Source organism: Terrapene carolina, unplaced genomic scaffold (genome assembly GCF_002925995.2).
Source record: "Terrapene carolina triunguis isolate 2854851 unplaced genomic scaffold, T_m_triunguis-2.0 Scaffold66, whole genome shotgun sequence".
Classification (NCBI taxonomy): domain Eukaryota; kingdom Metazoa; phylum Chordata; order Testudines; family Emydidae; genus Terrapene; species Terrapene triunguis.
In genome coordinates, this window is record NW_020664417.1 from 33,040,889 (window position 1) to 33,061,233 (window position 20,345).

At 40.7% G+C, this 20,345-nt stretch overlaps 1 protein-coding gene across 6 annotated transcripts in view; it reads left to right on the forward strand.

Moving 5' to 3' along the window:
- The window catches only part of PALLD (palladin, cytoskeletal associated protein), a 321,293-nt gene that overhangs the window by 107,298 nt on the left and 193,650 nt on the right, over positions 1 to 20,345 (forward strand). For 4 of the 6 annotated variants that reach the window (XM_024194956.1, XM_024194963.1, XM_024194988.1 and 1 more), the window contains 2 exons: positions 12,058 to 12,236; positions 17,738 to 17,824. In XM_024194956.1, coding sequence (XP_024050724.1) covers positions 12,058 to 12,236; positions 17,738 to 17,824 — 266 coding nt within the window. The remainder of the gene's footprint in view (positions 1 to 12,057; positions 12,237 to 17,737; positions 17,825 to 20,345) is intronic. The other 2 variants (XM_024194971.1, XM_024194980.1) reach the window with 1 other exon arrangement.

The following is a 20,345-nucleotide window of genomic DNA, read 5'->3' on the forward strand; positions in this document are numbered from 1 at the left end:
ATTTTTGGATGTTTTTCTACATTTTCAGAAAAGGTTTTGTAGCTATGAGGTAGTTCCATCCCATTACAGATCGGGTTTCTTATTTGTTTCCAGCCTAATCCCTTTTCCTCAGTCATTTGCAACTTTCTGAAACTTTCAGCTTTTTGGCTGTGGTAATTTGTTTTGGGGTTGTTTTTTTATTTTTAAGTTTGAAAAAAGTAAGTTCACCTGTTTTTGTAGAGGAGGAAAGAGATAAAATAGCTCCAAAAATCTTGACTTTTTAAACAACTTTGCAGCTTGAAGTTCTGAAAGTTTTAAATCCTCACTGTGGGCCTGTGACAGGGTATACCTGGCCTTTGCAGTTCCCTACAGGAGGCCCCATGCTCCTACTACAGCCCGTACCAGGAAGGGGCAATGTGGGAGGAAGAGAGTAGTGAAGGTGGGTCCTCCAGGTCTGCCTAGAGAGGCCTCTCTGGAGCAGACAGTTTGGAAACCACAGTCCACCAAGGGCTAGAGCGGCTAGCAATGGCCAATAAGGGCCCTGCTGGTCCAGATAAAAGGATCTGTTGGGGATTAACAGTGCAGTTCCTGGCTGGGACCAGAGGAGTGGACAAGATGCTCCTCTCTCGTCAAAGGAGCCCAGCATTCAGATAAATTCTATGGCTGACTGAATTTACATACCTGGGAGTGCAGAGATAGAAGGACCTGAGGATGTTAGCCCTGAGGCAGGGCTAGAGATAAAAGTGCCTGGTAGGAAAAGGCCCAGGGAAACAGCAGCAGAAGAATGAAGTTTATAGAGTCTCTGAGTTGGAACCTGGAGTAGTGGGCAGGCCCAGGTTCCCCCACCAGACCCCAGTAAAGTTGCGTGAACCCCAAAAGGGGACAGACCTTAATTGGGAGCCCAAAAAAGGACTCAGTTTAAAGGGCTCAGAGCCAGGGCTGAAGACCCTAGTGAGGATAGTGACTGTTTATTTGCTGGACTCTAATACTCGAAAAGGGCTTTGTGACTTGGCTGAATGGCCAAGCCACTGAAGATGCATCAAAATCAGCTGGCAGCCTGCAGGAGGCAGCAGAGGAAAGAAATTGACTCTGTTATCACATCCAGACATTCAGAGATGCTCAACAGTTGAGTGCCCCTTACAGGATAATTAAGGGTCTGTCTACACTGCAGCTGGGAGCGAGTCTCCGAGCATGGGTAGACAGACTCGTGCTAGCAGGACTCAAGATAGTATGCTAAAAATAGCTGTATGGATATTGTGGTTCAGGCAGCAGCTTGAATATTATTATCAATATTGAATATTATTGAATGTTGAATATTATTATTATCAATATTGTTGAGTGGGCTTGACAGCCCACTCAACCCCTGGGTCTGAGTTCAGGTAGCTAGCACAAGTCTCTGTGGACTGCAATGTCCATGCTAGCATGATAGTTCAAGCCCTGCTAGTGCAAGTTTCACTCCTAGCTGCTGTGCAGACATACCCTACAGCATCTGGTAGTGTTTCTGTTCCCTGCTCTGATCATGGCCCAAACCCACAAAGAGCTCTGAAGAACCACACAAACACTTCTCTTGTAAATACATATTAATGTATGAATACATATTTGCATGAGAATTTGACACTTTCTCTTTCCAAGTACATTCTTGTGAACAAAACTTCACACACAATTTTATGTAAATAAGAGGTCACAAATACAGACAACACAAGTTCTGTTTTAATTTGAATTAATATTCGCAAATATTACTTATTTAAAATATTTACTCAGCCCGACTTGTGAATTATGTTACTGCTTATAAAAGTGAAGGATTTAGACTACTGACTTGAGCCAAATATAGAGCAGAAAACACTGCACAAGGTTTCACATGCAGCTTTTCCAAATGTATGTTTAGTTTAATCCACACCTATAACTTTTCAGTACTTCAGCAGACCATGCCGATTGGGGTCATTTTTAGTAAACTGTGTAGTGGTTTTGTGATGTGGATAAATAAGAGCAAGAACAGACAGTTATCTTGTGACCTAAGGTAGGATTTAAACTTCGGTCTCGAGAGGTGAAAGGCTTGTTATCCACTGTGCCATCCAGCACTCCCTTCTCCCCTGCTTGAAAGGGGTTTATGCTGTAAGTGATCTGATCTGAGATAAAACTGCTGCATAGTCCACTCTTAGGCCAATCTTTCGTCCTTCTAAGCAGAGGACTGGACTGAAGGAGAGAATCTTCCACTCTTATTTTTTCTCAATGTGAGGAGACCATCCTTTTCTTACTGGCATAGAAAAGAGCCTGATCTGCTTCCTATTCTTACTGAATTAATAACAGCTGCACAGTTGCCTCCTGTTCTGCAGGATGACTGTTAAAACTGGATTACTTAAAGTATGATACCTATATCATTTGCCACTGTGCTGTGGAAAAATCAGCTTTCACAGTGAGTCATTTCTTTGTTATCTCTAATCTTCTCATGTTATAAATGCACCCATGAGACCTGAAACCAGATTCACCAAAGAGAAAATTGGCAGATTTTCACTTTTAAAGCATAATTGTCCTCCTGTTAAACTCTTCAAATAAGTAATACATATTTTAATAATTATAAAGGTCTAGAAAAACACATACAGTCAAGGTCACTTGAAAATATTAATATACACCAGCAGGGGACATTACCTTGAGCTCTTGCAACGAAGACATCAGTACCTGCATGACAGTAATATTTCTAGATAACCTTGACTATGCATCCCAAAAATTCTGTATTTACTAAGGGCCGTTTTTCTATATGGAAAATAATCTCTGTGATCTAGTGTTAATTGCATTTCCATATGCTAATACTGAAAATAAATTAACTTGTTACAGTTTGAAAAGCAAAACCTATTTCCTCATTCTGCCTTCAATTAATTTGAGCCATGGTGGGAAAACTGAATTTACAGATACCCCATCAATCAGTGAGTTCACACATTTCTCCTAGATTTTTATTTTCTATGCATGTGGACTAATACAGAAACCATCTGGAATATGATTCATTGTGTCTTGGAATGCCTGTTTACATATGAAATTTTACTGAAATAGAATGGTCTCATCTTATCAGACTTTTTTATTATTGGCTCTTATCTATATGGTAGGTTTCCATAAATATACAGAGTCAAACTTTGCTCTGTTATAAAACCAGTGCAAAAAGATACTAGTTAGTTCCACTTTTGTTTTTAGTCAAATTTACACACCCTCACAGTTCTCATCCACCACCACAAAGATGCAGGGTTAAGTTTATAAACCACCTAGAGAAACACTTAAATCCAAACAAAAGTTTATCCATTGCATTATTTTTAAAGTTTCATTATTATTATTTTTTTTTAAAGAATGATGATGTTCTGGGCCAAATCTGTTGCTGTGTCTCTAACTTTAACTTAATGGGGTAAATCTCAGAGTGTAAGGCATAGTTCCAAATGTTTTTGCTGAAAAGGTTTGGATTAGTCATATGTTTAAGTGCTTTGATTCAGGCCCATGTCTCTCAGAATAATATTTTATAATTATAATTAAAAGTTGAAACAGTTTAGAAGATCTTCAAGTAAGATGAAGTGGGCATATGAATGAGTTTGGAGGGCAGTAGTGAATTTGAAATTCAGGGCTATCATTTTGTGACATGCATTCTGATGCATTACAGAGGTTTAAATCATTGGTAACTCAGTTGAAGCCAGCAGAATTTCATGATCCAAGATGAGCCAAGTGCAAATGGTAAACAAAGATAATAAGGTTAAAAAGCTCTCCTAATCTAAGATATAAATAAAACAGTTTTTAGAAAAAACATTTTTTGCCAATTTTAACCTGATGGTACAATATGTCTAATACTAGGTTTGAACACAAACTGACAAAAACCAGTAAGCTGAATGTAAAATTTTGACAATCTATGATTTTATCACAGCTCTTGTCATGTTTTGGTGTTTTTCTCCTAGTCCCAACTCCTGCAGTCATGTTATGATAATCTCTGATGTTTCTTTTTTTTTAAAGGAAACTTGTATGTGTCAAGGTAACAGAGAAAAGTCTAGAAATACGAATCCTGAAAGACTCAAACTAGAGGCAAATAAAGCCCCCAGTTTTAATATCTTAATTCTTGGGTGCTTTAAGCCAATCCCATGATCTTTTAGGGTGGACTCATGATTTTTGAACGTTCAGGGTTGGTAAAACTGGTCTTCTATGGTATCTAGTTACTATAGTGCATTTAGCATATAGTACTATACAAGGCTGCGAAACCCCGGCAATACCCAGACGCAATGAAATGAGCTAAGAACAGTCTCAGCTACAACTTCAAATGCCTTATCTGGATTTGTTAATACCTAAAACTAACTTAGCAGTTCTTTTCCTTAGGTTATTACATCTTTTCAGTGTGTGTATCAACTTCAATGGAATACCCGTATATACTCGTTCATTAGCCTGTTCGTTTATAAGCCGACCCCCCAAAATGGATAGATACAAATAGCAAAAACTGTATGACCCTTTCATAAGCCAACCCCATATTTCAGGGGTTGGAAAACTTTGGCTCCCGGCCTGTCAGGGTAGGCTGTTGGCGGATCGGGACGTTTTGTTTACTTGGAGCATCTGCAGGCATGGAGCCCCTCAGCTCCCTGTGGCCGCAGTTCGCCGGCACTTCCTGCAGCTCCCATTGGCTGGGAACAGAGAACTGTGGTCACAGGGAGCTGAGGGGCTCCATGCCTGCAGACTCTCCAGGTAAACAAAACTACAATGTATTAGATCAGGGATCGGCAACCTTTGGAACACGGCTCGCCAGGGTAAGCCGCTGCTTCCTGCCACTCCCATTGGCCTGGAGCAGCCAATGGGAGCTGCGATCGGCCGAACCTGCGGAAGCGGCAGGTAAACGAACCGGCCTGGCCCGCCAGTGTGCTTACCCTGGCGGGCTGCGTGCCAAAGGTTGCCGATCCCTGTATTAGATATTCAATTCAATGATTCCATAGAGTTTAAAATCATCAAATTTTGGTGTAGACCTGTTTATAAGCTGCTCTTTGGTGCGTCACTTTTTTACCAAAAATATTTGGCTTATGAACGACTATAAACAGTAGTTAGTCTGTAGTGCAAATTCCTAATAGTTACTTACAGCCAAATCTTTGTTCATAAACACAGCTCTCACAAAAAGATTGTGAGAAACTATGTGACAGTTGGAGGGAACACATTTTCCCCTCTAAACCGGAGTAGACTAGTGAAGACAGTCTGTGGAGTTCCTGCAGCTTACTCTCAGCAGTAGAAGCCATGGCGCACTGCATTCCTTCTAAATCAACTGGCCCCATCTCTTACCTTTCCTCCCACTCTCTGCTTCTATGTTGCTTCCAGGGAGCAGAATTCTCTTGAACAAATGTTATACCTTTCTCCTTCCACAACACAGTGAAAATGCAGCAAATCCAGAGCGTTTTTTTGGTCTTCACATGCTGCATGAGGAAAGACTGTTGCCTCCTTAAGGTATGTCTATACTGCAATTAAACACCCCTGCTGGCTCATGTCTACTGACTCCAGCTCACAGGGCTCAGGCTGCAAGGTTGTTTAATCACGGTGTAGACATTTGGGGTCAGGCTGGAACCTGGGCTCTGGAACCCTGCCCGCTGCAAGGTCCAACCCAACCTTGAACATCTACACTGCAATTAAACAGCCCCATAGCCCGAGCCCGAGGATGCGGGCCAGCTGTGGGTGTTTAACTGCAGTATAGACATACCCTGAGAGACTAATCCTGCAATTGTTCCACTGAATATGACACTCTCAGGTCAGTGAGAGTTTTAAGATCACAATTAGATTACTAAAGAGATCAGTCCAGAATAAATGAGAGAGATCATCCAATGTTATGTACTTTTTTTTACTAGCTTGACCACAATAGCCCTGTAAATTCATTTTTGGACCCACTAAGCTAGGCATTCAGAGAGAAGCTACACATTTTTCTATTGTTTTCAGAGGTTAAAATCTTGATGGATTTTTAAAAGATATCAAAATATAGGTAGCAAGAGTCTGTCATTATTTGTAGTAATTTTATAATATATAACGCTAAGAATATGGACTATATATGAAAACGTGTCCTAATTGCTTCACAAATTACTTTTTGTGTAAAACTGAGTTATGCTTACACTAGAAACATAAATTAATTTCTTTATAGCAATATACTCTAATTTTGATGTGGTGAAACTGATTTCTTTTTAAAATTGTAAACTAAAAAGTTTGCAAATGGAGATGTTTTGCAGGCTGGAAGTGTGAGACAGTGGTTAATTTTTATAGGGAAATTACAAAATAGGAGTTTATACAGTATAATGGAAACACTGACTATACCACTAAAGCAATATTACATTGTTTCCTTTTAGCATTTCTTGCTGGCCATAGTTAACACCACTAAGGATAAAATTACTTCACATTTTGTAGGGGTCGGAGTGCCCTATTATAATTCTTCCCTCAGGCTATGTCTTTAAATTTCACTTCAGCTGCCATTTTAAATTAACTTTTAAGAGTGTGTGGAAAGGAAACCCTCCTTATTCCTCAATTACTTTTACTAAACATAGGTTACAGCAGGATTATGCATTAGAGGAAAGCTTGAACTGTTTTTCTTAAGGCCCTGGTATTTGGTCAGTCACTGTGCTGCTCAACTGTTAATATTTTGTTCAGAGTCATTAAAATCCCAGACACACATGCATTTCCATACACGGAGGATTGTCAGGGCAGGAGGGAAAGAGGAGTGAAGGAGGTAGACAAATGGTATGAATGACTAACTCATGTCATGATATGCATGATATACAAACTGTTTCACAGCTGGCATCTCTCATTCTTTTCTTTCATGTAAGCATATCACAGTAAAAATTAGGATGCTAAGTATAGCCAGTAAAAAAGCTTGGGGGGTAGGGGGGAGAGGAGTGGAACTACTTATATGAGAGCATGGAAGAGTGCACAGCAGTCAAAATTCACTTCCCTGTCACTTGAAATATGTTAAAGTGCTAGTCTTTCTCACCCTTTTTTAAAAGTTATCTGAGCTGTTACGTGCCCTGACTAGGATATAATGTCGTGCATTAATACAATACCGTTCACTACAAAGGATCCCAAAGTGATTTAGTAAGGTTAACAAACTGAAATAGAAATGCAGGGATCAATTACAGAGACTACTGAAATGTGGTCACCATTGGGATAACCTACAGAAATGGTTCACTAACCCACAACAATTATACACAGCAGTTTTGGAGAAGAAGTAAGGAGTTTTGACCAAGATCCTTAAACTAGCGACTGAGGTTAGCCTCCTAAGGGTGGAACTTTCAACGGAGCCCAGGTGATTTAGGAGCAAAAGTGCTATTGAAATTCAGTGGGTGCAATGAATGAAGTAATGATACTAAGGCACAGGGGTGTCAAAATCTGACTCCTGAAAGGGATATGGTAGTCCGGAATGGTTGAGAACCACTACTTTAGACCATGCCAATTCTCTTTAGATGCATGGTCTAAAGCAGTGGTTCTCAACCTTTCTGGACTACTGTACCCCTTCCAGGAGTCTGATTTTTGTCTTGTGTATCCCCAAGTTTCACCTCACTTAAGAACTACTTGCTTACAAAATCAAACAAAAATACAAAAGTGTCTCAGCACACTTTTACTGAAAAATTGCTTACTCTCTCATTTTACCATATAATTATAAAATAAATTGATTGAAATATAAATATTGTACTTACATTTCAGTGTATAGTGTATAGAGCAGTATAAATAAGTCATTGTCTGTATGAAATTTTAGTTTGTACTGACTTCGCTAGTGCTTTTTCTGTAGTCTGTTGTAAAACTAGGCAAATATCTAGATGAATTGATGTACCCCCGGAAGACCCCTCTGTGTACCCCTGGTTGAGAACCACTGCTCTAAAGAAAAGAGCATAAGGGGGGCGTTAGAACATCTGATCCCAGAACTGCCACAGACTCGCTGTGTTATCTTAGTCAAGTCATTTCACCCCTCTGCCTGTGTACTTCCCCTCCTCCACCACCCAATGTATACACGTGACATAATATATATCTATAATAGAGGGGTGGTGTGAGAACTAATTAATTAATGTTTGCACACAGTGCTTTGAACATATGAAGTACAAAATTTTGTTTCACCCTGAGATCCACAGAGAAATCCTCCTTCTCTCAGAACATCTGGACTGTGGGCCCATTCTTCCATGCTACTCTTTAGGGCATAATTTTCTAGTAGAATGCCTCCCTCAGGAGCAAAATTGCCATCGCCTTCCACATCCACACCTGGGTCATAATCCTTCTCCCCCTAAGGGAATAAATAGCAAGGAATGGACTATAGGCGACACATGGGGGGGCACGATTTCTGCCAGGGTGGGCTGAGCGCAGCTGAAGGGTTGTGCCTACTAAAGACACCAGCAGTGAGTGCCCCTGCTGAGCCCCACTAGCTGGTGCCCAGAGCAGGGAATTGAAACCGCTCTCTGCCAGAGGGGAGCAGGGGGGCCTGCTGAGTCACATCCCTTCCTCACTGGCTGGCAGCCAGCTACCTGATCGAGTAGGTGTCTGGACTCCCCTGCCTGGAGCTCAGGCAGTCAGTTGGGGCATTGAGGGGGGGAGGCAGCGGGAGCTGAGGTAGTGAGCCCAGGGGCGATGGGTGGGAGCTGGAGGAGGCAGCGGGGGCCAGGAGCAATTGGGGGGGGGGGGGGAAGGGCCAGGGGAGGGGTTGGGGTGCCGGGAGAGGCAGTGAGGGCCAGGGGCGATGGGAGGGAGTTGGAGGAGGCAGCGGGGTCCAAGAGTGATTGGGGTTGGGGAGTCCAGGAAGGCAGTGGGGCAGGGTGCTAGGGTGCCATTTTCCCTAAGGCCAATCATGACAGAGTGAACTTTAAGAATAGGCGACGTGAGCGACCAACCAGTGTGCCATGGTCAGAGGGGTGCCGTGGTCAAGAGGGTGTTGCTGGAGGGTGCCTTGGCAGTCACCAGGAAGTTGACGGTGACGGTGGCGGGGGGACACCATTATGCCTTCCCCCATCAGCAGTTACCAGTCGCCTATGAAATGGACTGTAAAGGAGGAAATGCTGACCTAGCTAGTACAAACTTGCAGAGGAATTTTCACATAAGTTTCACATGACTGTTCTTCTCTGATCAGTCATGATTCCAAAATGCCAGTAGCACCTGAAAGGGAAAATGATACTAGAAGGCCTCCTTTGCCTTTCCTCTTTAATCTTTAGGGCCATTTGAGTGTGAATTCCTCTCCTCTGAACCTTTCCACGCTAAACAGCTAAATAGGGATGACAAAGCCCATAGTGTAAAGGTGTAATCTATTGATGGTCAATCTGCTCCATGGAATATCCTATGCTGTATAAAAGCTAGTTTGCTTTAAACATAAATTCCATCTTTAAGTGCATGCAAGTCTTAACACTTCATCCAGCTTTATAAGCTGAAAAACACCTTTCTGGGTGGCTAATGGATCCATTACATTAGTGGTACTTCATGTGAACTGAACTGGCACCTACCAAGTTCATTGCAAGAAAAACAAAAACTTCAGTGAGGCATTCATTCAGTAGACTTAATTTTCAGCTCTCCCCTGAGGAATTCACAATAAATACCCTGAATTTCCTATAAGAAAACTGAGTTGAAAATGTTATGAAATAAACATACGTAGCTAATGTAACCAACATCTCCAACATTGTCTCTGCATTTCATGAAACAGCAATTACTAGGTTGCAACTGCAATCAGAAATGGGGGAATGAATTGTTCTTGATAACAGTGATGAGTGTAGTCAAAAATCAGGCCTGTTTCCTGTTCATCAAGCATCACATTAAAGATGATTGAGGTAATTTTGTATTGAATTGCTTACTACTATGTTTTGATCTTTGGCTTCAGCTACTGAAATGAGGCAGTGTCTGATGTGGAAGGTTGGGATTCATGATCTTTTTTCTAATGATAGGTCATTGATGGTGACTCCCAACCTCAACTAGAAGTCACAGAATACATAAAGATTTACTTGCAATAACTCCCATTGAGGTCGCTAGTTGCTAGCCACATAAATCTCTCACGCATCAGGGGAAGAAAATAAAACTGACCCTCCTAAGAAAATAACTTTGTTTAAACCTCACCGGATAAATCTCCCTGGTACAAACTATATTAGCAGACATTTTATAACCATATAAATCATAGTACCATAAATATTTGGGGTAAAAGGAACTTGGGCGACAATAGAGACTTATTAGAAGTCTAAACCTGCACAAGACTAAAACTGGACCCTATCTGAGAAAGTAATTAGGCTATGAATGGAGTCTTTGCCTTGAAAGATATTTCCAGAAAGAGGAATAGGATGGCTAGTTAGGTTTCCGATTCCCCATTTTATAGGGTCTTGGCTACAGTTATCAGTCCAGAAATTCTGGATCAGCCTTTCCTTCCTCTATATTATCAAACTCTTAGCCTATAGAAAAGGTGATCAAAGTCTAGGACTCTGGCAGTCTAAATGGCAGATGTAGTAGTTGAAGTTCCTCATGCAGAATAAGGAGAGGATGGGGAGGAACTGGCATGTGAACTGACTGGATAAATTTGTCCCCAAACCAGATAATTGTAAAACTAGGCCAATTTATTTATTGAGTAAACAAAAAGAAGTTTATTTGTTTCTTGCCTAACTGGTACTCTGTGTGTGGGTGTGGGTGTGTGTGTAGAGCTCTGGGCACAATAGGACACACAAAAGGAGCTTGTTAGTCTTCAATTACAAAACAGAATGGTATAGGATTTTAGTTCCATTAACAACATTTCCTAGCCTTGAGGAATATTGTATCTATTCTTCATCTGCACAGGGGACTTGTGTGCACAGTTCTCATTAGTGTTAATGGGAGTTACCTCATGTGTAAATCCATTAGATATTGAATGGGGAAGGTATCATTTTTACTCTAGGGTATAAAATAAAAATGAATGTAGTCATTCAGATTTAATATTTTTAGAGGCAAATTGTCCAAGTATCTTCCTGTTTTGCTAATCATAGATGAAAAGGAAACCAAAGTAATTTTATTCTATCCCTTTGGCTAGAATGAAATAGGAACAGGTCGGTCCATTTGTAAAGGCTCCTAATTGACCTTTATTATTTGACATCTCTAGCACTGTGTGATGCATTACAAACTGTTCTTAAATAGGAATGGAAGATACCCTAACACTGCATCACTTTTTTTTTTTTTTAAAGTTTAGGAAAAGCAACAGATATGGCTTCTATTGTTTTTGTTTTCAGGACAAGATGCCAACAAAGCAAAAAGTTTCAGATGGAAGCAATTAATGGAAGATTAGAATTGCAGACAAATGCTAAGAAGTGGTTAAGAACTAAGGGGACAATCTTGTCAAAGGGATTTTGAATCTTTTGTTGGTCTGAAGCAGAAAATTCCTTAAATTTTTCTCTTTTTAATTGAAGTAAATCAGGCTTTCAATGTATTTTCATAGTTGTATAATGAAAAAAATCTATTCATAAGGATGAAGGTCGGGAGGGAGAGTGTGTATGTACTGGTATTGATAAACAAATCACTTTGGAGCCCTCCACATCAGACTTCTGGGTGTTTAGGAAAGCAATAACTCCGTCAAGAGTGAATTATACCATTTGTATCAGAATTGGAATCACTAAGGTCATATTTTAGTAGGAACCTTAAAAACATTAATGATATGGAAGGCATAAGACATGGCTTTGCTATTTTGATTGCAAATTTGATAACAAAAATCACATATTCTAGATGGAGGATTTGTAATGAACACAAAGGAGTTTGCTTGCCTACACATACTGCTTTTGACTCTTAAAACAAGAGATTAAATTGTAACTTAATTTCCAAGTGCTTAATGCAGGTTACTTTTTAAAAATGTACAATGTGTTAATGGTACCCGAAGAGAAGTTAAGGAAATTATTAATAGCAATTTGTAAGTATGTACGTTTGTTAAGCAAGCTTGAGATACATCTTATATTAGAAAGTTGTATTTCTTTGTAGGTTCCATGAAATATAAAAACAAGCAATACGTTTTCCTTAATGTATATAGCTGTTTAGAGTTTGCAACAATTTTTCATACCATTTTGTTAGTGGTAGATGCAAATCAACACTTTTTTTTCTCTTTGTATTCTGTCCCTGTTCACGTGTGAACTGCAGATGGTTCTGTGAAGGGAAAGAGTTGCAGAATTCCCCTGATATTCAGATCCATTGTGAAAGTGGAGGCCTTCATTCACTAGTCATAGCAGAAGCCTTTGAGGACGATACCGGACGTTACACTTGCCTGGCATCAAATTCTGTTGGCTCTGATAGTACTTCAGCAGAAGTATTCATTGAAGGTAAGAAAAAGGGTAAAATGAAAATACTTAGGCTCCTAAATCAGTTAGGCATTGCAATGCTGAGCTCGGCAATACTTAAATACCTTTACAAATCTGGGCCTAAGTCTTGTTTTCAAAGGGGATGTAGGCATCTAGGAGCCAAAATCTCATTTTAAAAATGGAGCTGACTTTAGATACTGCACGTTAGGTTTCGTTTATGATTTTGTTGCTTCGAGATTTTCGCTGAGTCAAGCTAGGCCTTACGCTCAACTTGGTGGCATTTCTGTGTCTCTAAAAATTCCGGGAATTTTCTAGACATCAATGAGGAGAACCATATTGATTTTGGCAAAAATTGGTAAACTGAAAGAGGAAATGGGGGACACACAGGCACTTTGGCATCTGCTTAGGAGAGCTTAGGGCTCCAATAGTCTTTAGATCAAAGAACCAGTTGATGGCACCCATTAACATCTTCTGACATACCAGTCATGGCAGCTCAGCTCTGCCCATCTTCCCAGTACAGTTTTAAAACATTGACCCCCTGAATGAAGTATCTTCCAGACAGAAATTAAATAAAAATAATGGGAGGAAGAGTGGAATGGGGGCTCACACAGATGCTGGCATAGGGAGAGGATGGATGGTAGATGCTGATGTGGGGAAGAAGGAGGGAATGTGCGGGAGAATGGAGGAATCTGTTATGGGGGAAAATGAGGAATGGAGGGGTGTACACAGATCCCGTGGGGCTTCCTGGGAGTCCCTGGAATAGAAGGGGATGAGAAGGTGCCACATAGGCTGCTTGGAGTGGGGAAGAATGAAAGGAGCCCTGGCCTACAGAAGCAACAAATTGTGTGATCCTCTACTTAGGATTATTTTGGCATGAAAGCCATTTTGACACTGTAACCTTTTGTAGTGTCATGATCCAAACTTAGACTCCAATCCTACAAACAGAATAAACTCAGATGGACTACTCACAGATTTAAAGTGCCTCACTTGTTTGCGAAGTTGAGGCCTTAATTTCTAATTGAATGTACTAAATCAAACAAAAAAAATTCTGATAGTCACCTAATGAATGCAGTGAGAATCTGGCCTGCATGATTTAAATATTTGCTTCTCTAAAGCTTTTAAGGGAGATTAAAATACAGGCATGTCCTGAACCAAATACCAATAATTCTTCTCATGTTTCTTTGAATTCAAGATTGCTCAGAGTTCAAGTACTGTATTAACCAACTGAAGTTAAACTATTGTGGAAAGACACTTAAAGGCGTTTTTAATTATGGAATATTTAAAGGCGTAGTTGAGTTAATTCTAATTTTTTCCTTTGAGCAACTATTGTTCTTTCAACCATTTTTGGCATTTATTTCTTTTAGAGGTTTCAGTTCATAAATGCAGCCGGTTAAATTTTATTTTAACAGTTAAATATGTAAAAATAGATGGATATAGTAAACACTTGTAACATATGTGTGTGGATATCAACATATTACAAGGATCAGCTCTTGACCAACAAAAAATCCACTTTTCATTAGTAATTAGAAACTAAACAGAGATGCATAATTTAATATTAGTACTATTTTTTTTATCATTCTCTAAGTGTTGTATTTTCAATATTCAGTACTTAAATACAAAGGAAAATCCCCATTCCAATGAACGTATAGTCTCTACTAGATCTAGAGCTGTTATTCTGCATTGAGATACATTAGCATGCTGTTGTCCTGTTAACATCCATTCCTCAAACACTCTTCTCTCTAAAGCCCCACCCACCCAAGACCACTTTCTCCTTCATTCATGGGTACCCATAAGAAACTTTCATGTAGACTCCATTTTGGGGATAGTAGCCATGATGATAAAGCTCACTGCAACAGTTGTCAGACAGCTGCTGCTTCTGCTAACTTCTCCCCAAAGTCTTTTCTTTTTAAGAACCACAAAAAGGAGTCAGGGAGAATAGCTCATCACCCTTGCTGTTTTGTTGACCAATTAGCCCTAATTTCTGACACACATTAATTAGGGTTACCATATTTGAACATTGAAAAAAGAGGACACTCCATGGGGCCCCGGCCCCACCCCAACTCCGCCCCTTCCCCGCCCCGCCCCTTTCCCCGCCCCGGCCCCACCCAACTCCGCCCCTTCCCTGCCCCCATTCCATCCCCTTCCCCAAAGTCTCCGCCCCCTCCCCTGAGCGGCCCGCATTCCCCCTCCTCCCTCCCAGCCACACGAAACAGCTGCACCAATTCTAGAGTCAGGCACTCCACTAGTGTAGACTCCCATGACTTTAATGAAGCTGCTCAGTTTACACCAGTGGAGGATCTGCCCCGGCGCTCAGTTTTTGGGAGCGGTCAGGACACGCAGCTCACACTGTTCTGTTTCCCAGCTCCCCAGATGCCTTGGAGCACCCAGTTCTCCTCCCTGCCCGGTAAAATCCCGGACATTTTGAGCTATTTAAAAATTGCTCCTGGCCGTAATTCTTTATATGTAGTGAGTCCTTTCCTTTCACCAGTTCTTCAGTTTTCTTTCTCCTCATGTGCCCACGCATACGTCTCTGCAGATCTTATTTTTCTCAGCAGTTGTTGATTGCTCTTTAAGAAGGCATGAAAGTCTTTACAAGAAGTTTGTCTGAAGTTGTACTGTACAAGTAGAATTCCTTTCAACGACTCAACATTCAAGTTGGTCCTTTCCTTTGTCCACTGGCTTTGCATCAGTGAAAAAATTCGCTCTACATTTGCATTGTGAGAAGGAATAGCAAAGAAGAACTGTGCAATCTTTAACAGTTCTGAATGACACTCAATGTTTTTGGATTTCTCAAAATATTTGGTCCACTTCTGGTGTGCTAGCAAATTACTGAACTCTTCATCACTGTTGCAACTTTCTGTAAACTTCTTCAGGTTGCTGAACTGATCAAAACACTTCACGTCATCAATTTACATCCCCTTATCGGTCAGGTACTTGATACAAGGTTCCACATCACTCCAATTCGGTGTCTCACTCAGGGTAATCCACCTGAAACAAGAGAAGTCTTCCAGGGGTCTAAGCCACATCTCTAAATATTCTAAGCATCTGCTGTACATATTATTTACTTCAGCACAGAATTTGTCACACTCTTCATCAATTCCTTCCCTGCGCTTTTGTGCCAGTAGTCCCTTAACTTTCAGGGACATAAAGTTGTGAGTCTTGCGTTCAAGAAGGATAGTCTGAACCAAGTTCAAACTGTTCAGCACTTCCACAACAGAATTGCTTTCCCTTTCGATTTCTTGGATGTAAGTTTGGAATACACTCATGAGTGAATGCATGTGCCAGAGGTAAATCTCACTTAATTCATACTCAAAAAATGTCTTAAGCACTATGGGTGGTTTGTCCTGTGACAGAAAGAATGACTTCAAGGCCGGAAACATCTGTATCAGCCTTGTAATGCCTGGAAATAATGACAGCCATCGTGTCTTGCTATGAGAAAGCAGCTTTCTGTATTCAACTTCAACAAACTCACAGTACTCCTTCAGTCGCACAGTTCAGATGGTGTAGATATGAAAGTACTGGTAAATTTTAAAAATAATGTTCTCAATGTCAATGTTCATTCTTTCTGCTGCATGGTGAACACAGTTGTTCAAAATGTGTGCTGGGCAACCCACACCAATTAATGTTCTCTTCTGCAACAACTTCTTTAAGTTTGCAAACACGTTCTTTCCATCTTCATCACGCCGGAGTCCTCCAAACATTGTATTGCAGTTGTCACCTGTAAATGCAATACACTTCTCGAACAAACCATTTTTTTCAAGCGTTTCTTTTACGTAATGAGCAATTGTGTCGGCAGTCTCATTAGGTGTGTTCTGGACCTCAATCAATTTTGACTGCAAACCGCCATTCTTCCAGTTGAAATACTGAATAATTACTGGAAATATTTTCACTGAACCGTGATTGCTTCCATCTGTAGCAACTCCACAGTAAGCTATGTCATTTTCTTCAAACGTTTTCAGAACAACATCAACAGAATGCGGTGCAAGCACAGAGATAACAATTGCTTCTGTCTTGGTTCTAGCACTTGAAAATTTCCGTGCCATTTCAGAATCAGGGAATGTCTTCTTCAACAAGACAGATGTGCAATCCATTGACTTAAAGCTATTATGATGCTTAACGGTGTGAAATGCAAACACACCCTCTGCTGCAGTAACAGCATCCTCTGATTCGCTGCCTGGTTTTACAAAATAATCTGTCAATTTTGTTGATGAGCTCTCTCCTTGAACTGCTTTTTTTGTGCTTGTCTGAGTCCACATGAGTTTGTAAATCATTAGCACCTTTATTTTTCACAGAGATGTAAGTACCAGGTCTACATACCATGCACTCAGCTTCCCATTCGTCTCTACCACTTCGAAAACATGGGAACTTCGTCTTTAGTTCTGCAGTGAATTTACACTTTCGTTTTGGCATTGTGTTTGCTCCTAGGATCAGGGGCAGCCAGGGTCTCCACGTGCTGGGCCCGCCACAAGCCAAGCTCAGTGGCTCCCATTGGCTGGGAAAAGCTACAATGGGAGCTGTCGGAGCCAGCCCCTGCAAGTCCTGCCCCCACAGCTCTGATTGGGCAGGTATTTCACAGTGATCCACCACACTGCTGTGTCTCATCACAAATGGGGAGCTGAGCGCCATACAGCACGCCCCAGCCCCAGGAGCTCTGATCCACTTGCAGGCAAGGCAGCCCGATGCCTATCCCAGCCAGAGCTCCGATCCCTCTGCACGCTCCTGCCTTTTTTACACTGCCCTCCCCTTCTCCCCCACCACAGTCAGTGCTTCTTGGCGACTCCCCGGAGCAGCTCCCCCAGCGCTGCCCCCAACCTGTGCAATCAGCGGCGCATGGTACTCCCAGCTTTGCTGGCATCCCTGCCCCAATCCCAGGCTTACCTTAGAGCAGGCTCCGGCAACTGCTGCTTCTCCCTGACTCTTCGGCTCTGTTTAAGAGCCCAGCTGCCAAAGCGCTCCGGCTTCGGGCAGCTTGGCTCTTAACGGAGCCGAAGTCTGAGAGGGGAGGACTCACAGAGCAGCCGCAGGAGGGGAAGTGCCCGGACGGCATTTTTCCCGGACATGTTCCGCTTTTTGGCAATTCCCCCTGGACGGGGATTTGATTGCCGAAAAGCCGGACATGTCCGGGAAAAATCGGACGTATGGTAACCCTACATTAATTTCTGGTCCCGTACTTTTCTTGTTTACTCAGCATAATAGCTTAACACAGTCCTTCCTTGAATTATATCAGTGGGCCTTTTTGTTTGTACTAATTCAGTCTTTCATTTCCCTTTTGTACCTTTCTCCATCAATTTATTGTTTTAGGTTATTGTGACATTTTATAAACTTTCATTTGCTTTTCACAGCTGAGCTCACAATTAGGGTAAATTTGTAGGCCCAGTTATTACAACACACCTACCTCCTAATTTTTATAGCCTAGCAACATTGAATATAGACTGAATATTTAGGTATCTGCATGATTCTTTCCCCAGAAGTCAGTCTTTGTGATGTACTAATAACTAGTTGCTTATGATTATATCAAACAGAAATTTTGGAGTTTACGTTCAGAATAAGCAATGACAATTTCTCATTTTCACACATCTCTAAGGAAGAAATCCATACACCCCCACCAGGTATATCGAAGATTTGGATCTAAACAAAATTACTTTCTATGAAACATCAGTTGTGTTTTTTTTTTAAAAAAAGAGCATGAAAAAGCTTTATTCCCATGTTCAAGATGTTTCTAGATACATAGATTATATTAAAACTTCCAGTTGCACAGAATGCCCCGATTAAATTCTGAGTGTGATAAATGGAAAACATCAAAATTTGAACCCCAATTCTGATATTTTTCAAAGTATTAAGTTTCTTTCAAATTTCCCATTAAAGGAAGAACTAAAATCTGTGCACATAATAACCAGAATCTCAAGCAATCGTTAATGAAGGGGGTAAATAGGAATTAAAGACAGCATTTTGTTTCTCAGAAGGCTATGCAGGGTCATCAGCAGTAGTTTGGTGATGAGTATAATGCACGTAGATGAATATAAATAGCCTCTGAACTGAGGGTGGACAGTTTACCATGCAAATGTTATGCTATACCGAGTTATAGTTAAGGTTAAAGTTTATCTATAAATGTCTGAGCTGCACCTGTTCACTTAAACCAGCAGGAGGGTAAGCCTCTTTGCCACTCTGTAACAAGTATAAGTATGTGGATATAAAAGGATGGTGTCATTGCTACAAATATTTTTATATTTACTGTGTAAAGCCTTACTTGACAGACAGATGAAAGCTTAAAAATCAACCTGATGCAATAACAATGCATTGGGCATTATGACCAGTTTATTTAAACATGCTTGTGACATTACCCAGGGTACCGTCTGGACTGTTGAACAGCTGTGTTCCTCAATTCTCCAATCTGGGATGCCTTTTACGCTGCTTCACTGTGAGAGCAACCACTCCTGATCTGCCCACGCACAGCTTCCAGCATATAAATGACTGCCAGATATACTGAATGAGTGCTATAGCTAGCTAGCCAGCCAGCCATGAATTATATTACAGAGTGACAGCAGCAAATTCTCTACCCCAGACTTGTCCCCAGAAATGTGCATCTCGTATTGCCCCGTACCCTCCTGGACAATACAAGCACATAGAAAGTCTGTCATTTCATTTATAGAAAATGGTGTGCACAAATCTTGTTATCCCAAATGAAGTTCCCAAACACACTGGTTTAGATAAAACAAGTTTATTAACTACAGAAAGACAGATTTTAAGTGATTACAAGTGATGAGACATAAAAGTGAGAATTGGTTACAAAGAAATAAAAGGTAAAACACAAACTAATACCTAACTTAACAAGCTGAGTGAATTTAAAGCAAAAGGTTTCTCTCACAACATGCTTACAGCAGTCTGGCTGGATTCCTTTCAGCCAGAACCCCTCCCTCAGTTCAATGTTGTTTCCTTTGTCTTTCAAGTGTTGATGCAGTGAGGAGAGAGAGGTAATCTGAGGAGTTTGCTCCCTTTCCTTATAGCATTATTCTTCTTTGAAAATCATCTCCAGCTGGGGTTCAGGCAACAGCCAGTCTGTTTCTTTGCCAACGTGTAAATTTCTTGCTTACACCCTTTTTCCTGCCAAAGAATAGCTGCTTAACCAGGTGGTGGTCCATTTGATTATGTTGACACCTAGCTGAGGTGTTGGCTAGCCTGTTGTCTCTGGGGAACTGGTCTGAAGCTGTTTCACCAGACTTGGAGCATGTTTTAAACTAGAATTTTATAACTTTGCATACAATGTTGTCACACATATTTTACAAGAACAATAATGATAAGCAAATTATGAGCTTTCAAATGATAACTCTCAAGGCATACTTTGTACAAAATTTATCATAGTCTTGTAAAAAGGGTGAATATAAAGATACAGACTGTCACAATGCTTTACTGGAAATCTTGAATTAATGCTGACATTTTAATTTTAAAAAACCACAGTATATGTTAGGTATATAGTTTCTTTCATTGTGAGATCAAATGGAGCCTCTGGTGAAACCCAGGTCTGTGTATATCCAGATCTTGCCCCATTATCACCTCTTTCTCTAATCTATCAAAAATATAGCCACGCTAATTATTCATAGCTATTAATAGAGTCCAAGGCCAAAAGGGACCATTTTGATAGTCGAGGCTGATCTCCCATGCAACACAGGCCAAAGAACTTGCCCAAAATAATTCCTTTTGAACTACAACATTTTTAAAAAAATCCAATCTTGATTGAAAAATTGCCAGTGATGAAGAATTCAACACACACTTTGTAAATTCTTCTATAAGGTAATTAGCCATACTGTTAAAAAATATGTACCTTATTTCCAGTCTGAATTTGTCTTGCTTCAACTTCCAACTATTGGATCTTTTTACACATTTGTCTGATAAATGAGGAGCCTGCTATCAAATGTTTGTTCCCCGTGTAAATACTTATAGACTATGATCAAGTCACCCCTTAACCTTCTCTTCGTTGAATTAAGTAGAATGAAATTTCCTCCTCTCTACTGGCAGTTTTATTTAATACAACTTTAATAGCTACAGTGTATCATTTGCTATCATTCTTGCTATGAACTGGGGACAATGGAAATCCCAGATGAATTGTTAGGAAAACCTCTAGTTAGCGGCCTA